Source organism: Haemaphysalis longicornis, unplaced genomic scaffold (genome assembly GCF_048455015.1).
Source record: "Haemaphysalis longicornis isolate Haplotype H1 unplaced genomic scaffold, Haemaphysalis longicornis Haplotype H1 scaffold_12, whole genome shotgun sequence".
NCBI classification, from domain to species: Eukaryota; Metazoa; Arthropoda; class Arachnida; order Ixodida; family Ixodidae; genus Haemaphysalis; species Haemaphysalis longicornis.
In genome coordinates this window covers 22,402,961-22,422,892 of record NW_027526225.1, presented here as the reverse complement: position 1 = coordinate 22,422,892, position 19,932 = coordinate 22,402,961, and the positions used below count along the sequence as shown (strand labels likewise).

Sequence of the window (19,932 nt, the reverse complement as noted above, 5' to 3'; positions counted from 1 at the left end):
ATTTTAGACAGCTTACACCAGGTAAAAGAAGGAAAATTGATAAAAAGTGGGAGACAAGGCAACAGTGGATAGCAGAAAGGACCTTTAGGTAACTGGGAACCTAAGCTGTGTTTAAGGTGCACAACGAAGCCGCTGTAAGGTGTCTGAAAAATAACCAAATGCGTGATTTCTCGAGTCTCCTTGAGTCATTCAGGCGCGTCTTTTTACTGTCTTCTTCGTATTTCATTTTCATTTTTTATTACAAATGGAGGATAGTCAGAGATACTTAACAAAGTGAAAACAAGAAAATACACCAAAAAAAGACACAAAGGGACGCCTTTTTGTCTTCTAACGTGGAATGCTACAGCAAACCTCATTTATTTGTCATTTTGGTCTGCTCCAGGACAGCTCTGTATTTTATTTGCCCATAGAATTTCTATTGTGAGAGTAGTTTTGCACTGCTCAGAACTTCTCAGGTCTGGCAAATAAGAGAGCAAATGATATCAAGCTCCGTTTGCATTTCATTACCACTGCTTTGTTGTGCCAGCGGCACCTCCAAGCTTTCTTTTCCTGCTCGCACAACATCCAAGGGGGCGCTACCAAATTTCTCGCTCACGGTCGACGCCAACAACAATGCCGGCATTTCGGCAGCACGGGGCCTTTGACGAGCTGCACGTTCAGAACGATTCCTTGTTAATCTTGAGTGCAAATGCTTAAGGGTGCTTCTGGTCTGTTTGTCGCTGCGTGCGAGCGCAGATGCTTTCTCGAGAGGAGATGGGAGGCGCGGACCCAGTGATGTGCGCCGCTCCCAACGGCGTAGTGACCGGCGGGGCCGGTCACCACCCGTGCATGGCGGCCAACGCCGCGGGCAACAACTTTGCCTGGCTCCAGAGCACCCCAGCCAACGGCGGTCGGCTGCCGTGCAAGAGCATGGACCGGTTCGTGGAGATCCACAATGGACTCAAAGGTGAGCCAAGGCGCATTCGAAGGGAAGGTGTGCCGATGCAATAAAAAAGGCCGTCTTACTGCCCGGTTGCTTTTTGGGCTAGGACCAGGAACCGTGAAGACAAAATACCACTTTGTACAGTTTGGAAGAATTAGCCGTTGGTAACTCACTCAGTGTCATTCGAGCCACGAAAGACGTTTTTGGACCGAAAAAAAAAAAAAAGGGCGGGGGGCAAAATATTAAAGATATTTCAAAGTTCACTCTGCAGAAATATGTATGGACTGTGTGACTTATTATGGGACAGCACTCAAAAATTAGGGATCAGCATTTTGTCTGTATTCAAGTGATGCAATCGAATGGATCTAGAGGAGCCCTACTGCAATTGCCCATTCACATTTCTTGGCAGTGGCTTGAGTCACCAGCCACCAATCGCACAAACAAAATTCTCTAACGTTATCGCGAATCACCGGAGTACCTGGGGAGTCGCCACTGTTTCGTCTGCTTTTTTTTTAATATTTCGATTATTTGTTTGAAGTTCACGATAAGATTGATATTACTGCTATCAGTACAGAGCATTCTTTCTAATGAACAAAACGTGTATTTTGTCTTCTTGTGCCCTTTAAACGCCTCCAGTGTAACCGCTTGGCCAAGCAGCTGCCATAGACATCAAGCAATAGAAACACATACAGTCAAACCTTGTTCTAAAACATTCAGCGTAACATAATACATTATTCTGGATGCGAAATCGAAGTAAGATTTAGAACAGCAGGAGAAAATGGACTTTTCCTAATGTTCCAAAATGTCAAAAGCTCTTGGGCAAATCAAAATCTCAGATTTTTATTTCACAAATTTGCGTGTTTTTTGTGTGCATGCACGTTTCATCCGATTCATGCAAAGGTTGTGGAACATTACGGATAATCGCTACTACATTTTTTCCCGCATCGACATCAGCCCTGGAGGCTCCTCTAAGCGCCCCCACGCCCCCTCCGCCTCCGCCCTCGACTCCGAGCATCGTCTGGGAGCTGCGTCGGGACGCGGCAGCGAGTTCGTCCACCCTTCCAGAACCGCCATCACCCATTGCCTGTGCTGCCCCGACGACCGAGATCAACCACTGTGGAAACAGGGATCCGCTGGTGAGCTCTCATTCGGCACATCTGCAATTTTCCACTGTTGTCTCCGGGAGAGAAGCGATTTGTAAACATTATCTGATTACATTGTAAGTTTAAAGTGCACAGTGATTATCAGGCCACCTTCAGTTGCGAGAAAAATGCGTTAAAAGCGCTTTTGCTGCTACTTGCTGCTTGCCAATTCACGGGCGTCAACAGTTCGCAGGGTCGGACAAACTGCGTTTGTGTGATCGACAGCGCTGCGGATCTTTTGTCGTACGAATACAACATTTACAAACTGTCCTGATAATTTATTCTCTTAGAATAATAATAAGACAATTAAGTCGTGCCTTCGTGGGGTATTGTGAAAGCTAAAACTACCTCATAACTGTCGGCTTGGCCCTTAAATATTAGGTATGGCAGGCGAATCGCAGAGGATAAGTGTTCCGGTGCAAAAAAAGAAAAGGGGTGCATTCAATGTAAGTTTTGTCATTGCTGCAATGTGTTATTTCCTACCTATGTAAACACACACTTTTGTCGATTTTACTGCGGTGTACGTGGTGTTACATTTAGTACAATGTTACGAACTGAGTCGATTGTAAAGCAAATGAAAATCTGTACTTTTCCCATAATTCCAACGGGGACACAGGCGGTTTCGAGTGGGTCACGTTGATGCTAGCACTAGATTCCTTTCTAGTGAATGTAAGTGTGGTTTGTAAGCAGGGATCTGGCAGACGGTCAGTGTGTGCAACCTACGTTAGCTGTGCTTGAACAAAGAGTTGATGTCAACTACCTACTAAGTGGCAGTGGAAATATTGAAGACCGCGATAGCATTACCATCCTACAATGAAACCTAGCACTGCAGTGATATGGGGGCAGCCCTTCTAGGCACCTGGAGTTGGTTCCCTAATCTTTTACGAGCTGTACACATAAACTAAGGATCCATACTTTCGTTAAATGGGGAAATAAATAGGTTACGTCAGTTGAACGGCACAATTCAGCCACGATTAAGGACCTTTGTGTCCCTACAACACCCAGTTTCAAAGAGGCCACAAAGCTGAAATACAAGTTTGGATTGTTAGACTACTTTGTCCCAATGACAGTGATACCAATTGTATCGCAAACTTAGAAAAAATGGCAGAAATGTTAAGGAAAACAGATAAAACAGTGGCGACTCTTCGGCCATTTTCCGACAATTTCGCTGACATCGCAGAATCTTGTTTGTGGGATTGGTGGCCTCTAACTGAGGCCACCGCCAAGACATGGGACCGGCCCTCTAGTTCCATTTGACTATAATAGTATCGCTGGAATGCTAACGTGCAGTTAACGTGGTGATAAAAAAGTTTTAGTGCTTGCCTCTATTGCGTCGCCCCTTTTTGTAATATGTTACTGTGGCGGGAAATTTGAAAGGTCTTCGATAGTTTTTCACCCCTTTTTTTTTTCATTTAAAAACTGCCTCTTGTGGCTGGAGATGGAGCTGCGCGAGTTCTTTCAAATTGAACATAGTTGTATTTTGTCATCACGGCCCCTTTAAAGCCTAAGATGACAGCATCATGCCATGATAGGCACCCAAGGTTGGTTCTCCAATCTTCCCACGCTTTGCCAATTAACCAAGGCCCAGACATTTTCGAAGTTATGAAGCAAAAGGTTATGTCAGTTGAACGGCGCGAATAAGGCTCTAACAGGTTCACTTCCGGGCCCCTACAAGGCCCGCTTTTAAGCACTTTCTCACTTTACTGGCCTCGGCGTTCTCTAAATGGTGTAGTAAAGGGTTACTCCAGTCGAACGGCACAATTCAGCTGCAGATAAGGAATTCAGCAAGCTTACGCTTACTTCCATGCCCCTTCAAGCCCTAGTTTTAAGCATTTTTCCTCTCTCCTGTTGTGTTACAAGGACTCGGCGAAAGAGTGCACCTTTGGGGACCTGACGGGGCCGGTGCCGTCGAGCTTCTTGGAAGACCCCGGCAGCCAGACGGTCATGGGCAATGGCCGGCCCGCCGGACTGCCCCTGGATGGGGAGCTGGAGAGCATCCTAAGGCAGCTGGATGACCTGCTCTCGGAGCCCAAGCAGGGTGAGTGGTCCGACACTTACTGCTGGACCTTGTGGACTTCTTTCGCCAGCTGTGAAGGGTTTGCGAGAGGGCAGGGTTAAAACGGGGTGCTGAATTTCTGCTTGATGCGGCGATTCAGGCTTCCAGTTCGCGTAGGCTTAATCAGAGCTCACAAAAACTGATCCCCGGTTGTGTAATTAAGAACTTGAGACGTGTGTTTGATAGTCGCACAAATACTGGAGCCAGAGGAAAGTGGTGGGGTCAGGCTGTCTTAGCGGGGGCCCTTCACGCTTTTTATTTTTTCGTTACGTACATTTCAAATCTGGTTACAGAATCTATCATTGGGGATTGCTGGCTCCCTTTGTGTGTAACTTGCATTGCCTCGTTAAAAAAAGGGGTGGGGTGGGATGACCCTTTTCCGGCATCCACTTTACGGTTTGAACTATGCTGAAGTATTCACTGCATGGCTTTAATTGTGGAAGAGGTATGCTATGCCAGCATCGTGTAGGCATGCTGCTTCATTTTACCCATTAACCAAAAAACTAGGTCACCAATGCTGGCGCCTCAAGGGCAAAGACAGTAATCCAGTATTTCAAAACCTTGGCTTTTCGTAAGAATGCAGGCCCAAGAAGTTCTGCATTGCGTGCCTTCGGATGAAATGAGTTTTATAGCAGTGTTTCTTGGTTTTTCTTTTTTTTATTTTTTCTGCTTGTTTGTTTCAAGTGCAAAATTGACTGCATTGCTTGAAGCTCATTACATATCTTTGGTTTAACTCTGAAAATAATTCACAGACTAAATTTTATGTGCATGCTTTTAAACTCATACTTGTCAAGGGCTTCGTTTCAAGTTCAGGCTTTAAAAACGAGCCAAAAGTTACTAAGAGTTTTTTCAGTTAAAGAAAGAAGGAATAATGGTGCAATACATTTAGTGCAGCTTGTTCAAAAGCCGTTATCAATGCTATGATAGCATGCCTTTATTATGTCCTTCAATTAATAAGGAAAACATTTTTTTTTTGTTTTTTATTATGTGTTGCTTCTGTCATGTTCATAGGCTTAAAATAGCAGCCAGCAGCCAACTTGTGCGTTGGTGGGCGTTAAGTGGTTTACCAACCCACTTGTGCGAGCACACGTGCAGGCATGTGCATACACGCACAACGTTTTAGATGAGGGCAGAGCACTGTTTTATGGGAATAAACACTGCAGTTATTTATTCTATAATTGTGGGAGTTCTCCTTTAGCGTTTAAAATGATCAATGTTGGTATAAAAGTTACTTTTGACTCTTTTCCGTCGACTGTATTTATGAACTGTTGCCTCATGTTTGAACAGTAAGCAGCTCATTTAGAGATTACAAGCTGATCCTCCTTTTCTTTTGTTCTTTCTTCCACCCTAACCTTGTCTCTGTAGCCAAAAACTGATCTGGGTCTCAGTTTCTAAGTGACCGCACGCAATTCTGGGTAATCGTAAGTAAACGCCAATAATGCTCGGGGGTATGTGTCACCAGGCACCGTAGTAGTGTTGCTTTACGTGTCGAGGGTAGATGTGAAGCAACTTTGTGTTGGCAATAGCGAACGCCTTCACCGTGCATGATTACATTGTGTGTTTGTTCTCAAGTGGTTGTAATGTTCCCTCAAGGGGAACTTGTAGTTTAGATGGTGCATGTTAAGCATTCGAAACATTGCTCTCAAGGTAATTATCGTAACAAAGACATGCTGTGCTGGGCTAATAGGCTTTCTTTAGTGGGCATGGGCATTTGGTCGCTGTGGTGTGCACACAATTTTATTAAATTTTATTGCGTCTTTTTCAAACTGGCATTAATTGCTCACAGAACGTTCACACTGAATGCGGTTTTGCATGATAAAAGCATTGGTTGCATGATTGCCTGATGAATACAGTAGTGTAGGTGTACAGCTAGACTGAAGGGCACCAGTGGAAGCTGAAAGAAGCCTTGTTTTCTGTATTCCTTTTTTCCTTTTAATTGCTAAGTATTATAACGCTTCGTAGCACTTAATGCTTTGTGGCTAGTTGCTCGAAACTTGGCATTTCCCATTTTGAAATTTCTTCTGTTCTTTGCTTTTTTGCAATACTTGTTTTGTTACCGCTGCTTGAGAATTAACGGTGTCACCATGATCTCACCACAGCATCACAAACACTTAAAGTTAATTTACGAGCTATTTTTATAGCCAGGCTGCCGTTCTACATTCAGAATGTCTCCAACAACACTATGAAGCCGACAAATTCCCTCGCAGCACAGTGCGAGCAATACAGTGGAACCCCTCTCATACATCCCCCAGTCTTACGACGACTTGCTTCTTATGACGGATCTCCGTGGTCCCAGCAAACTTCCCATAGCAAACAGTGCATTAAAAACCCCGATGATGTGACGATCGGGTGCACGCTGTCCGCTTCATACGACAGACCCTGGCGAGGATAAACCAGCCTTTTTTCCCATCTTTTACACCGCTTCACACCTTGTCCCGACCTTTCTTTATTCTTAACCACCGTTTGACGCTGCTTAATGTGTGAAAGTCCGCAGGCGGGCCAGACCACTTGCTGACAGACGCAAGCGAGCACGCGGGTACTGGCCCCACGCGGCAGCAGAATGCCAACGCGCCAGCTGCGAGACGTCAAAGTCCAGGTGCCCGGCAAACCGCGGAAATACATACGATGCAAACTCCACGGCGATGACCGAACACCCGCTTTCTTCGCCCGCTCGATCCAAGTTTCTTCCTGTTACACTGCTCTCTCCCCCCCTATCTCTTTGTTCTCTGCTTATGTTGTCGCTATGTTGTCGCTCCACTCCTTTTTTTGCCGCCTTTTTTCCATCTCCACCTTGTACTATCGTTCGTTTCGTTTGACCTTGGCAGTTTCACACTCGCCTTTTCCCCTCAATTTGCTCGGCCACGCACAGACACCGGGGGGGGGGGGGGCAGGGCACAAAATAGGCGTTTTATTTTTAGAAACTTTAGATTTCAGTTAGCGGTTCGCAATGTAGTAGTTTAAGTAAGTTCTTAGCCCACCGGTCGCGTGAGACCGTCTGCTAGGTCGGCATTTACCCGTGTCCCGATAATACGACACCCCGGTCATATGACGCTTCCGCGCAGTCCCTTGGAAGTCGTATTATCGGGGTTCCACTGTATGCCGCGTATCAGAGAAGCCCATCTTTCCATCCTTGTCTGCCGAGCGGTTTGCAAAGCTGCGGAATACAGTGGCTTGCCAGCTTGGGACGGTGACAGGGCTGATGCTGTGCATGGCAGCATCTGTTGCACTCACGACCAAGTTCTCCTCCTATGGGCCATGAGCGCTGCCTGTAGAGCGCCGTCGGAAGCCTCCTAGCGTATGTCTCGAAAGCAGCTGTGGGTCATCACAGCCGGCTTCCCATCGTCACTGCAGCTGTTTACCACGTTTGTGGCTGTGATTTCCCATTTTCTACGCGTTGGAGATTAACAGTTATGTGGAGCAAGGATGGCATTCGCAAAGAACGTATGGGCTAAGACGGTGCAAGTACTTCCATTACAGCTGCAGTGTGACACAATCTGTCCGTACATGCGGGTATAGTGCATCTGTATGCGCAGGAAATCTGCTATAACAGGCGGCATTTCAACGTTTCACAGCAGCTACCACAGTTACCTTGTGCAAGTTGGCTTCTCTGCTCACCTTTGGCGCCGTGAGTAGTAGCAAACACAAGGCGAGTGCGTGCCTTGACACGAGTACCCAGGAGTCCTTTGTGCTCTGTTGCACTTTGGGTTGAGAAGTGCGGTGTTAAATTATAAATTGGTTTGTGCAGTGTTTCATGTATTTTAAGAAAAATAATGAAGGATTCAAGCAGCAATGATGACCAGTTGGAAACTCTCTCTCTCTCTCTCTCGCAGGTTACAACTCTGCAGTGGTGAAGAACCACGTCATGGAGACTGTCAACCAGGTTCAACAGGTCATGGACAGGATGAAGCAGACCTGCTGAAGGGGAGGGATCGGACTTTCGATGCGGTCGCCTTGCCTTCTGTCTCCCTTGTCTTGTCTTGTCCTTTTTTTTTTTTTTTTTATGGCCTTCAATGAGGTGTTCGTGCATTGTGTACTGCAGCATTTTCTGTCGATAGTTTCCCCAATCTGACGAAAGGCGATGGACTGCTTTCCCGCGACCCTCGGTCAAACTGTAAGCTGCTTCGACATATGCTGTAAAGTGTGCCTTATTGTGAATTCCTTTTGTTCAGCTTACTAGCAGGGTAGTGTTTGGTGGGTTTGGAGTGGAGTGTGTGCATGTGAATGGACGGAGTTGTTTTGACAGTGGTTGGTGTGTTTCGGGAATGGTGGACATTAGGGCTGGAGAAGTGTATACATACATGTCGCTCGTTCATCCTTCATCAAGTGCCAATCCATGTATAGCTACCAAAGTACCAAGTATGCTGCCGCTCAGCGATTGGCACGGGCTTCAGTTGTGTGTGCCCTACGTGTGGTGGTTTGCGCCGACGCAATGGCCTTAGTGGCGTGGTTGCCACTGCTGGGTTTACAGGTTTTCAGCCACTTTATTCGTCTTCTCTGTTTTAACCGCTAGTTTTTATTTTCACTCGCGGTTAGATTCGCAATGCATTGTTAAGCAGATTTTAAGGGATCGTCTCGGGACCTAGCCTTTCGTATTGTTACGGGAACGACCCTTTCATCATGACTTGATTTGCGTACTTTGCATTAGTGCGGCTATCAGGTGCTTGCGAGTAATGCGATGCCTACTTTATTCCTACTTTTCATGGATTCATGCAGTTCAAAAGATAGGTGTTTATAGTTACTCCAGCATTCTTACTAACCAAGCTGTCTGTTGCAGCTGCGGTATTCGGACGACCATTTTTTGATGAAGATCCGAAGTAGATCAGCAACCTGTTTTTAGCTTGTCTTCCTGCCTTCAGGGGTTTTGATGGCTGCATTTAGAGACCTGATCTCTTATCCCTTCTATATTGTTCTCATTTCACGCCAAAATCGCGGTGCAGTCTGTAGTTTTGAAGGGATGAGCTTGGTCTTTTAGCTTTTCCTTTGGTTATGCAATAACCTTTTTTTTTTAACGATTTTGGTTTGTTTATTATGCATCAGAGCAGATATGGTGCGCTCACCTCTAGCACAGTGCCCACTTTATTCGCACATTTCAGTGCGAATAAAGTGGCAATTTATTCCCCTTTACGGGAATTTGTTAAAATTGCGCAGATGCCCTTTGCGGCTGCACAGTTTTGGCAGCTGTTAATGAGAAGACAGCAATGTGCCATTGTTTGCTGTTTAACAGCCATTTTTTGGCAGAGCAGTTATACAGAGACCTGTCAGCTGAACATTTTCAGATGTGCACTTGTGTTTTTTTCACAAGTGCTGCTGTTTCTACGCTCGTTGTTGGATCAATTCAGTCGATCGGGGTCACTCTGGGGCAAGCAGCTACTATTTACACTCGACGTGTGCCCCCATTTCTTGCATGCAACCAAATCAAAATGGACTGTTGTGATAGATAATTGTGCCTTATGCCACTCTCCGAATTCAGCCTCTGAGTCCTTTTGAGGAGTGGTGCTCTTAAAGTTGGAGGAAATGGCAATGCATTGACTGCGTTCTGCTTGGTTCCATCGAGAGAAATGATGTTGGTCTGTTGCTTGTTAGATGAATGCTGTATCTCTCAATCTTTCTTTTAGATGCTGGCTGAGCTTTTTACAGATATATTTTCCTGCTTCCAGGGAGTCAGAAATGATCTTTGCTTTTTTAGCTTTTAATTATTTGGCTGTTGTTAATTAAGATTTACAGTATACCCCCCAGGTGGCAAAGCCACGAAAGTATACTGGCCAGCTCTTCGTCTCCTGTGAATGGCTACTCTTTGAGACATCAAATGTCAAGAAACTCTTATTAAGTGCCTAAGACAGATTACGAGCTATTTTCGTCGAATATTTTTTTCCCCCTTTCTACAAGCTTTGGGGCTCGGCGAAACTTGCCACAAATATTTGACGAAACTTGCCACAAGTGTTCGTCCAAGTAAAACCATCACTGAAATCTAGCATTAGTGAAACATCCCTTTTTTTCAATTTCGGGGTGAGTTTTGTGCCAGTCTGTTAACTGATGATATTGCGAAAGTATCGTGTGAAGATTCCTGAGTAAGTTCCGATTTTTCTTGAAGCCCGTTCAACTCCAGTGCTCCGTTTCACCATAACCATGCCTTTGCAGATGGTGATAGATGAAGGGCTGACCTCCACAGGTCAAACGGGACATTCTCGACCTAATGTGCTTCAGCACAATTCCCTTCCTTACTGCCCAATCCTCTCACCACTGAAATTGCTTGCAAAAAAAAATGTGTGCCTTCATCAGTGCTTTGAATTCTAAGATGTTATCATCGTGAATCAAGCACCAGTTTTCCGATGCAGTGTTATGATGCTTTGCTAATGTAGTGAAAGGTCTTTTTAAGCAAGCACACAATATGTTGCTTCACAACAAAAAGGCGTGTGGGCTCCTAAGAGAGAGTATCAGCAGGCGCCGTTTTTCTCAGAATTTCCGCAGCTCTTGTTTTTTGCTTCCAGGATGGGTTTTCTGAAGACAGGAGTCGCGTGATCTCATTGGCTGGCAAACCCACAGATTTCTCAGTTTGCAAACTTGTGGTTGAAACAAAGTGTAGTCCTGCGTCACAGTCGGGATGCCGCTCACAGAAGCTGTTGCGCGTGAGAAAACGAGTTCGGGCTGAACTGTGCATACCTCAGCAAGTTCCTAGAGCGCTCAGAACAAAAGGTAGAGGTGCCTCTTTTTAGTGTGTGCACTTGTGGCAATCGCAGTTTCCTTGTTATAGGGATGGCCAAACTGCCTGTGCAAGGAGTAGCGTGGTTATCAATGCTGTTACTAATTAACATTAATATTTTTAATTGCCTGGTGATGGTAGGCATGGTTTAAGTTTGTGAGGCTGCCATTGTGACAGCCCCAGTTGATTACGATGAGCTAAACTAGCGCTTGCATGCTTCGCAAATGACATCGGGCTAAAACGAGGTGTTTGAAACTCCAAAATGATTTTTTTTATGTAGTGCAGTAGTGTGGCATCTTTTAATGGTGGTTTTTAAGTTTTAGCATTGTCCTGTCCTTTCTCCTTTCTTTTTATGTTGTGTGGACTGTTTCGTTGTTTGGTAATGTGGTCATTTCTTCTGAAACGAAGATGTCGTTCGAGTTCTTCGAAGGTGGCCAGATTTTCGTGCACTACCGAAATTGGGGAAGCCGTAATATGTGTCATGCATTGTAGTGCGACTTGCAAGGTTTGTCGGTTACCGTACTTGCACGATTCTAACGCGCGCCTTATTTTGCTAAACGTGGCCTTAAAATTAATGTACGTGTTACAATCGCGCTCAAAACCGAAATCTGCTTTCAGTGTTCCCCGCTTTAGCTTTATGCGAGCAGGAGCTGGATAAGCAAGTTTATGAAGGAAAAAAAAATGGGGGGTTTTCTTCTACGACAGGTGCATGCGTCAAGTAAAATGTCTTCTGCCTGTTACTTGGTGTCATGTCTTTTACATCTACGCGGTAGAGCTGGCATTACTTTATTTTTTTAAATTGTCATGAGTAAACACACCTGCGCTTTAGGATCGTGCGAAGACGGTATGTCTTGGGTTGTGCATATTGTAGTGTCGTCGCATTACAGCATCAATATTGCCTGCATGCCACGCTTCGAATGGGGCGTTGCGTCTTGCCGGGAGTTGGTTGTCTCTTGAAATGCAAGTTTTCTCGGTCTTGGATGTTGGTTGGTTATGTATCACCACCATGGTGAAGAGGGTTGTGTGCATTTACGCAAGTGTCCTGCCCAGTGTGTCTTGTTTTTAGTGTCGTGTTGCGAACCGTATGTCTTGAGGATGCGTCAGGCTGTGTTTGTGTTACAATTTTGGCCAAGTTTCATCGCAAGTCTTGGTAGCGTTGTTGTTAAACTCATTGTTACATCAGCTTCGTGTCCCGATTATGTCAAAAAATAAGAAAAGAAAAAGGATAACCAGACTTGCATTTTTTGTTCTGCAGCCATGGCGGCCAGGGTTCTTCAATACATGGCAGTTCTGGAATACGGTGCTTGCTTACATGCAGATTTTGCTCAACTTCTGGTGGGGAAAAAATAAGCTTTCAACGACCGAGTACAAATTCCAGCACATTTTTTTGAACATCATGAAATTCCTCTGTAGCAATGAAAAGCGAGCTATTTTGGCCACTTCAACAATTTTGTGTAGAGGAAACTTGGAAGACTTGGCGAATAGCATTTTGATATTTAATTCGATCTGCAGCACGCTTTTACCATCCTAAATGTTGAATTCCTTTTTCAAATACCTTGCCAAATATTGCGAAGATTAGCAGAATAATAGTCGCTGAGATTGCTGCTAGACATGTTCATTTTATTGACTGCACCGCATAGCACACATTCATTTTCTTTTTTTTTTCTTTTTTTTGGGGGGTAGGCGGTGGGGGGGGTGTTTTGTGCGATGCAGAGCGAGTACCTAACACATGTAAGCTCTGCACAAAACAAGTGATTGATTGATTGATTGATTGTATGGTTTAACGCGCCGACGCAACGCAGGCGATGAGGCGCGCCGTAGTGGAGGGCTCCGGATTAATTTTGACCACCTGGGGATCTTTAACGTGCGCCGAAATCTCGTACACACGGGCGTTTTTGCTTTTTGCCTCCATCAGAAAAGTGGCCGCCGCGGCCGGGAATCGAACCCGTGACCCACAAAACAAGTGTGGGCTTCAGATTGATTAAGCTAACAGATATGTTCGCATGATTCTAACGTTCCCCCAATGGTAACATGCAGGAAAGTTTACTGAAGGAATTGAACAGAAAGTTCTGTTTTGATTGGATTGAATAGTGTTTTTGTAGGCGTTCGTGTACATGGAAATTCTGCTAGCCACTTTGTAGACGATGTCGGCTTTGAGCCCAATTGTAACGTGCACACTAATGTGAAGGTTACTTTAAACAAAAAAGCTGCGGGTTGGAATAATGCAGATACGGTATGGAGCACTACTTTTGCGTAGTACGCTTCGTATTAGTGACTGGAAATAGCGAAACTGCTGAAAAGCACACCCTGTATTCCAAGCATGTGGAGAACAATGTTCGCAAGTTATTTTTCTCCAAGCTACCTCTGTCATTGAAGAGAATGCCTACCGCTGGTGAAGACTTTTTTGATTTGTGCGTCTCTAATTTTAGGCTCAATTCGCATAATGTTCTGAACATCATGCTAGATTGTCTGCTAAGTAGTTCAAACTCTTGTCAACACATGACTGATACTAGGGCACAAATTAGGGGCCATTTGTCGATATGCAGAATCTAGTTTCACAGCTGCATATATTGAATAACTCTGGCTGCTTAACCATTGACGTCTATAAGCTTTTGTACAGCTCTGTTGTGTGCCGATACAAAATTCTGCCGGTATACGATACTTGGTGAGCCTTAAACACTGAGGTTGTCTCTGTTTCTGCCACTATGTATCGAACTGCGTTTTTCTCCAATAACGACCAATCCAAGTAGGTTTAAAAAAATTTTCAACGACTTCGAAATTGTTATTGTGAACTTTTGCTGTTGAACAATTTAGTGTGTCTCATTTTGGCTGTCTGGTCTCTTGGCTGTTGAAACAGTGAGACCTGCCTTCCTGTCAAAAGTTTTAAAGCAAAATCTGAATTGACAACTTTGTCTTCCTAGTTGCTGCAAATGTGTAGTTGGGCAATGCTCTCTTTTGTGCTCTCGAACCCTGGTGAAGTGACATTGTACATTTTGCGTGCATGTGTGGTGCGTGCATTCATTGTCTCTTAGAGGTTGTTGTCGCTATCATTCGTACTGTGGGGACACCTGGGTAACTTAAAGATTGCATCTATATTTGCTGTGGCCTAATTATCTCTGTTCACGCGGGGGAGTGGGTACTTAACTACAACTTATCTGTAACGATGCATTGCTAATAACGTCTTATTTCAGCCAAAGCACATTCTTAGTGTTGTGGCATCTTCGTTGATATCATAACGTAATATATAATGTCTGTTATGTCAGCTAAGGTGCGCCGAGCCATTTGAGTGGACTGATCGTCTTGGATTTCGCTTGTTGGGCTGAAATGGTAAGCGAAGGGGGCCATATCTTGTTAGCATTTAGCACATTATTTGAAAAATTGTTTCATTCCTGAATAAAGCCATGCGTACTGTACAAAAGCCTTGTCCTGTTCCTTTTTTTGTGTTCACTCCCGTAGTGGGCTGAAAACGCTTTAAAAATATTCAGTGAAGCGTTGATGATATGCTGTAGATAAAAGCAGCGAGCAAGTTATGCGTATGTGTAATCATTGGGAGGAAGGTGTAGAGCCTCATTGATGAGACAACCTATTATGAAGTTAATGCACGTGCCTTGCACACAATGGCAGCACAAGCCCACTATTTGCAATTCCAAAATGACATGCGAAATCAAACAGGCGAGTTAAATTTGGGACCGTTATTTAGGAATTCCGCCAGTTTGAGCACTATAGAATCTATTGGCTACTTCAGGCATACCATATTCATGGCCCGTTCACCCCAATTGTGTGATTTGTTACGTAATATCATAAACAGTGATTAGAAACTTTACCACTAATGTGCACACTGGTTAACACAGGCCTAATTAATCTAATGAAACACATTCATTAAATTTTCCAGCTAATTAAATTTATTACAATTCTGTAGTTTGATGACGAATGAAGATTGCCGATGTGATGGAATACATGTGGGAGCGAAATAGTTTTGGAGCTAACGTAAATTTATAGACCGATAACCTGGAAAGACTTGGCCAGCCTGCATCGATTGCGTCACAATGTCGTACGTATTTTATTTTCTGCATGAATATAGTTTCTGCACATGACGGCGTGTAACTAGAGGGCGGTGCTTGTTCTTCAGTGATTAACTCCAATTTACGGAAAATTGATGAAAACCTCGACGTGCATGTAATCATGAGCTTAGTGCACTAGCGCTACAAAACCGAAATTCGAAACCGAAACCAAATAACAAAATGCGTTTTTTATTTGTGTCATAACTTATGCTTTTAAGCGTATAAATACAAAATAAGCTAATGTCTTGCTGAAAGTTGAGCTTTGTTTTATGTAAAGTAAAATTCAAATAACAATTCTTCTACCATATTTGTTTTTTAAAATAAATAATAAAATAAGCAATATATTAGTGTGGCGCAAATTTAGGTTATATTTTTAAATGAAATAATTGGTAATTTGAATTGTACTATTTGCGATTTATTTCGCTGCTTGTGGCAGCCCGATTAGTACGAAACTGGCCACAATGAGACGAGCGGAGATAGCGACCAATGGCCAATCACAGAAGTGCTATTTAAACTGTGTCTGTTGAGGGAGTCCGTTGCATTCAAGTTTTTACTGTCAATGTGGTTGTGTAAGTGAAAAAAGCGTGTCTTTGCGTTGGACGTACGGTTGGTGTGCTGTGTCGGACATTACAATGGCGGCTCAAATCGGCGGACTTAAAATAGGGGCCAGCGTGGACATCCAAAGAACGGATGGTGAGTTTCCCCCGAGCATTGGGCGGACGTTTCATTGAACCTAACCCTAAGGTGAAGCCAGCGAGCGCTGGGCTCGTCAACAACGAAATTCCTGACCCGTTTTCTCCGCGTAGTTCAGTTTGCAAAATGCGTGGTTAGAATAAGTAAGTTCGTGGTTTTTTTGTTGTAGTAGGCACAGGCGGGTCCACACTTGCAAGCCGTCGTCTGTCGCTGTTACCCCGCCTGTCGCCAGACCCTCTAAATTTTTTTTTGTTTCCTTGCAAGGGCGGTTTTTTGTCGTAGCAGCATTAAAACACTTCGCCTGGATACTGCGTGCTCATACAAATTTGTTGCGTAATTTATATTCTGCATTGGAACTTCCCTGCAAAGTCTGTCCCAAATCTACGGGTCTGCACTCTGCTTGCGAGCTCCACTGAGTGATTCAGGGCTGTCCCGAAGCCATGCAAGCGGTTTTTTTTTTTTTTTTAGGACGTTAGAAAGAAAAAAAAAAAAGCCGTACGTAGGCTGTTGGCAGCTCTAAACTTGGCTGCTCATATAAGTCGAACGCTGGCTACAGTCCGTTACTACAGTGCGAGGCGTGTTATCCCCTGCGCAGCTTCGCCACCACGTCGCGTCAACCGCGGGGTTTTGTCGTGACATGCACCGCTCATTGAATAGACAGACACCGGCAATACGGCGTAACTCTATCGCGCCGACAAAGCGACACGAAAACGGGAACAAAATACGTAAACGAATTAGCGTAGCGGACATTCAGGCCTCCCCTCCCCCTTCGGTAATCATTGCGCCCCTCCCCCCTCAAGGCCGAACGTAGACATTCACGGCCGTTTAGCTCTTTTTGTTTAAACGCTGTCTGGTCTCCGTTGCTAGCGGCACGTGTATGTGTCTAAACGTTGCTGCGTTTTTTTTCTTGTTATTCTATTCATTCAGCAGGCGCTGCTCATCTCTGCATTGCTTCCTGGTCGATTTGTCTTTTTTTTTTTTGTATTGATCCCGCTCCGTGCGCACCGCTGCGCGTTGTTTGGTCGTCGGCCAGCGCGTTTGTGATCTGCATCGACGCACGGTACACATTTCGGGGTCAAATGCGCTGCCATGCGAACGGCAGCCTCCGTGCTACGGACCGAGTCTGCACGATACACGAACGATGAGTGCGGCGGTATCGAGGGCGGGACTGGCCGGCCGGGTGGCGGAGTCGGACGAAGACGAGAAACTTGCCCTCGCCAGTACTTACTCCTCTGGCCGGCTCTTGGAAGAGCAAGAAAATGTGGGCGGTCTACTTTCCGTGAGTCTCGATTCTCCACGCCTGCCCGCTTCTTGCGCGCGCGCGGTCCCTCACCCTCCGCTCGCGCGCTTCTCCGAGATGCGGATAACGTCCTGTGTGTGTGTGTGTCTTGTTTACTCTGGTTCCGTTTCCACGTGGCTCGCTGTCGTGCTTTTGCTCTGCCTTCCCTCCTCATTTCGCCGTTGTCTCGCGTATGACGAGACCCGTCACGACTTTCCGGCCCCGCGATCCGCCCCCCCTCTCTCGCGGTTTCTCGCGTCTTCACGCTTGTCGGCTCTTCCAATTCTTGTCACTCCTGTCGCCGCATTGTTTGTACTGTTCTAATTTTTGAAGACATTTGAGCAATGCCTCATTGTTAGTTTCGCAGCGTCGCGACGTTTAGTTTTTAATGCCCCTGAGGTCCCTCCTCCACCCGTGAACTCGTTTTGTGTGTGTGTGTGTGTTTAAAACGCGCCGGTGGGCTTGGCTTAGCAGACGACCCGGCAGGTGTAGCCGTCGCCTCCTCCGGAAGGGAATGACCTCCGTTAAAAAAGCAAAAAAAGGGTTAACCGAGAAATGTCGAGTTTGAGCCCCTCTGTTGCTTTGAAAAGGAGGCTGAGGTCACTGGCGCGCGCTTTGTCGCGGTTCAACGGCTCTCTCCTCGCTTCGTTGCGCGGTGAAGTATAAACCCAGTAATTTCGGAAAAGGCACGTGTTGCCGTCGTGCCGGGCTACTGCACCATGCGTTCTGCCCGTTTTTCTGTTTTGGGAAGGGGTTGCCTTAATACAAAACGTAAACTCGTTCCAGGCCACCTTTAACGAAATGTGCACTGGATTCGCGCCACCAGCACTTCCTATTTCCAGTAGGTATTTGGTAGTGTGGTAGTTTGCTACGGTCTTGTTTATGGCCTTGGTTAGTTACGCATCGAAGTTTTGGTCCAGCCTTTTCAGTAGCAGTTCCTCGAAGCCTCAGTTTGTCTGCTGTACTGGTGTTTGGTGGCAGCACCCAATCTGTGGGGTTTAGATTGTTGCAAGGTTGACTTTTTCAGATAATTTACCATCACAGGGCGTTGCTTTCGCAAAAGCACGTTAAACGTTAATGCTCAGAGTTGCGAACCATTTAGTCATCCCCCCCCCTATACATGGCTTGCGCTAACATCACTGTAGTTGACATGGTGAACACATGCGCAGTAAAACGCTGAACTGATCTGGTGCTCTTATCTGCTGCAACGCTTGAAGGCAGTGCACTAGACGAAATGGTGGGGATGTCATGAGCAACCTATGCATCACCAAGCACGTACTTTTTCCCTTCGCAGTGTGGGTATTTTGTTGATGGAGGCCGGGGTGTGGCTAGCTTTATTGCATATTCAGATAGCTTTGAGAACTTACTAGTTGCCATTGCTTATGGATGCGAAGCTGCTCTAGAGTACAGGATAACTGGGTACGAATTGCATGTGAAGGCTAAAAACGGACAGTGCCTATGCACATTCATAGATGGTTCAAGCAGGGATGCCCCCATTTCCACGGTTGTATATGGTGTATGTGAATAAATAGAAAGGTAAATGCGAACTTGGCCTCGTCCTGCTGCAGCATTGCAGACAACAGCTGGTGTAACGGCAGACTCTATGACTAACGTATGCAAATGACAAGGTGTTGGTAGACAATACAAAAGGCTTGCAAGTACTGTGACAAAGAGGTTGTGCATTGCTACCCACATTTTAGCTCCGAGAAGTGGGAGCAATGGACCGTGACAATGAAGTGGATAGAGCGTAGCATGATTCAGCAGGGAAAGATACCCTGAGTGGAACGGTACAAATTTTACTTGGGTGCATGACTACATAAAAAGTTCTTGACATCTTGAAACAGCGCAACACGGACGAGGACGCAAGTAGACAAGACGAGCCCTGACTCGCAACTAGTTTATTTCATTGAAAGAGCATAATTTATCACTTTGGCTTCAAAGGAAAAGAAAAGATGGAGAGAGAACACCCAACAGCAACCCTAGCGGGCACACTCTTGCTCCCCTGCAGCTACTACAAATGATAACCGCTGGGGCAATCACGATTTTAAAAGACGCGGAATAATTTCCAGCCCAGCAATCATGCATCATAGCAACGTGCTAGATAAGAAGCCATATTCCTTTTCACAAAGTGTAATAGACGGCTTACTGACGCATGCATCCCCCAACCTTCGGCTGTGGAACACTTCGATTATTTCCCTGCCAGTAGTCGTCAGTAAGCCGTCCATTACACTTTGTGAAAAGGAATGTGGCTTCTTATCTAGCACGTGCTATGATGCATGATTGCTGGGCTGGAAATTATTCCGCGTCTTTTAAAATCGTGATTGCCCCAGCGGTTATCATTTGTAGTAGCTGCAGGGGAGCAAGAGTGTGCCCGCTAGGGTTGCTGTTGGGTGTTCTCTCTCCATCTTTTCTTTTCCTTTGAAGCCAAAGTGATAAATTATGCTCTTTCAATGAAATAAACTAGTTGCGAGTCGGGGCTCGTCTTGTCTACTTCTTACGTCCTCGTCCATGTTGTGCTGTTTCAAGATGCCACCTTGCCAGGTCGCCCAGCTTTCCACCCTTTTATAAAAAGTTATATTTTGAAGTGCAAAACTTGTGAGGAAAGCAGCTGGAGGGCGACGACGCAAAGATCTTGTGACATCGTCCTCTTGCTGTTGTTTTGCAAGTTTGTGCTTTCAAGTAGAATCGTGTTATCTACCCAAGCAACCACCCTTCAGTTGCGTAGTGGGAAGTCTTATTTCAACGTGCATTAAGCAAATAGAAAAATTCGAGGAAAGCAAAATGGGCTCGTAATGGTTCGAGAGTACTCTGGGGGTGCAGTTAATGACGTGTGCAAGGCACTTGTAAAGTGATAATTGTGCTAGAAGGGGACCAAAAGGTAGCCAAGTAGCATTAGGCAGTCATGCTGGTAAAGCTATGAATGAGGCAGTATAGATAGCACGGGCTTGAATTTAAAGGGATCCTGAACACTCTGAGCAGTGCAAATACACCTGCGCGTTGTTTAGATGACACTGGCGAGAATACCTGAGCCAAGTATTACATGTGCACGTAAAGCAATAAGCTCGCAAATCACCGTAAA

General features: G+C 45.3%; 2 protein-coding genes across 4 annotated transcripts in view; both read left to right on the top strand.

Moving 5' to 3' along the window:
• Window positions 1-14,238, top strand: part of LOC144162483 (dystrophin-like) — a 36,229-nt gene extending 21,991 nt beyond the window's left edge. For 2 of the 3 annotated variants that reach the window (XM_077693032.1, XM_077693033.1), the window contains exons 15-18: window positions 736-946; window positions 1,877-2,058; window positions 3,925-4,102; window positions 7,951-14,238. In XM_077693032.1, the coding sequence (XP_077549158.1) occupies window positions 736-946; window positions 1,877-2,058; window positions 3,925-4,102; window positions 7,951-8,039 (660 nt within the window). In that variant the 3' untranslated portion in view covers window positions 8,040-14,238. Of the gene's footprint in view, window positions 1-735; window positions 947-1,876; window positions 2,059-3,924; window positions 4,103-5,485; window positions 5,542-7,950 lie in introns of all 3 variants that reach the window. The other variant, XM_077693034.1, reaches the window with a different exon arrangement.
• A 1,137-nt stretch (window positions 14,239-15,375) lies between these two features.
• Window positions 15,376-19,932, top strand: part of Klp10a (kinesin-like protein 10A) — a 44,120-nt gene continuing 39,563 nt past the window's right edge. Inside the window, exon 1 of the mRNA XM_077693031.1 lies at window positions 15,376-15,574. Within this exon, the coding sequence (XP_077549157.1) occupies window positions 15,514-15,574 (61 nt within the window). The 5' untranslated portion in view covers window positions 15,376-15,513. The remainder of the gene's footprint in view (window positions 15,575-19,932) is intronic.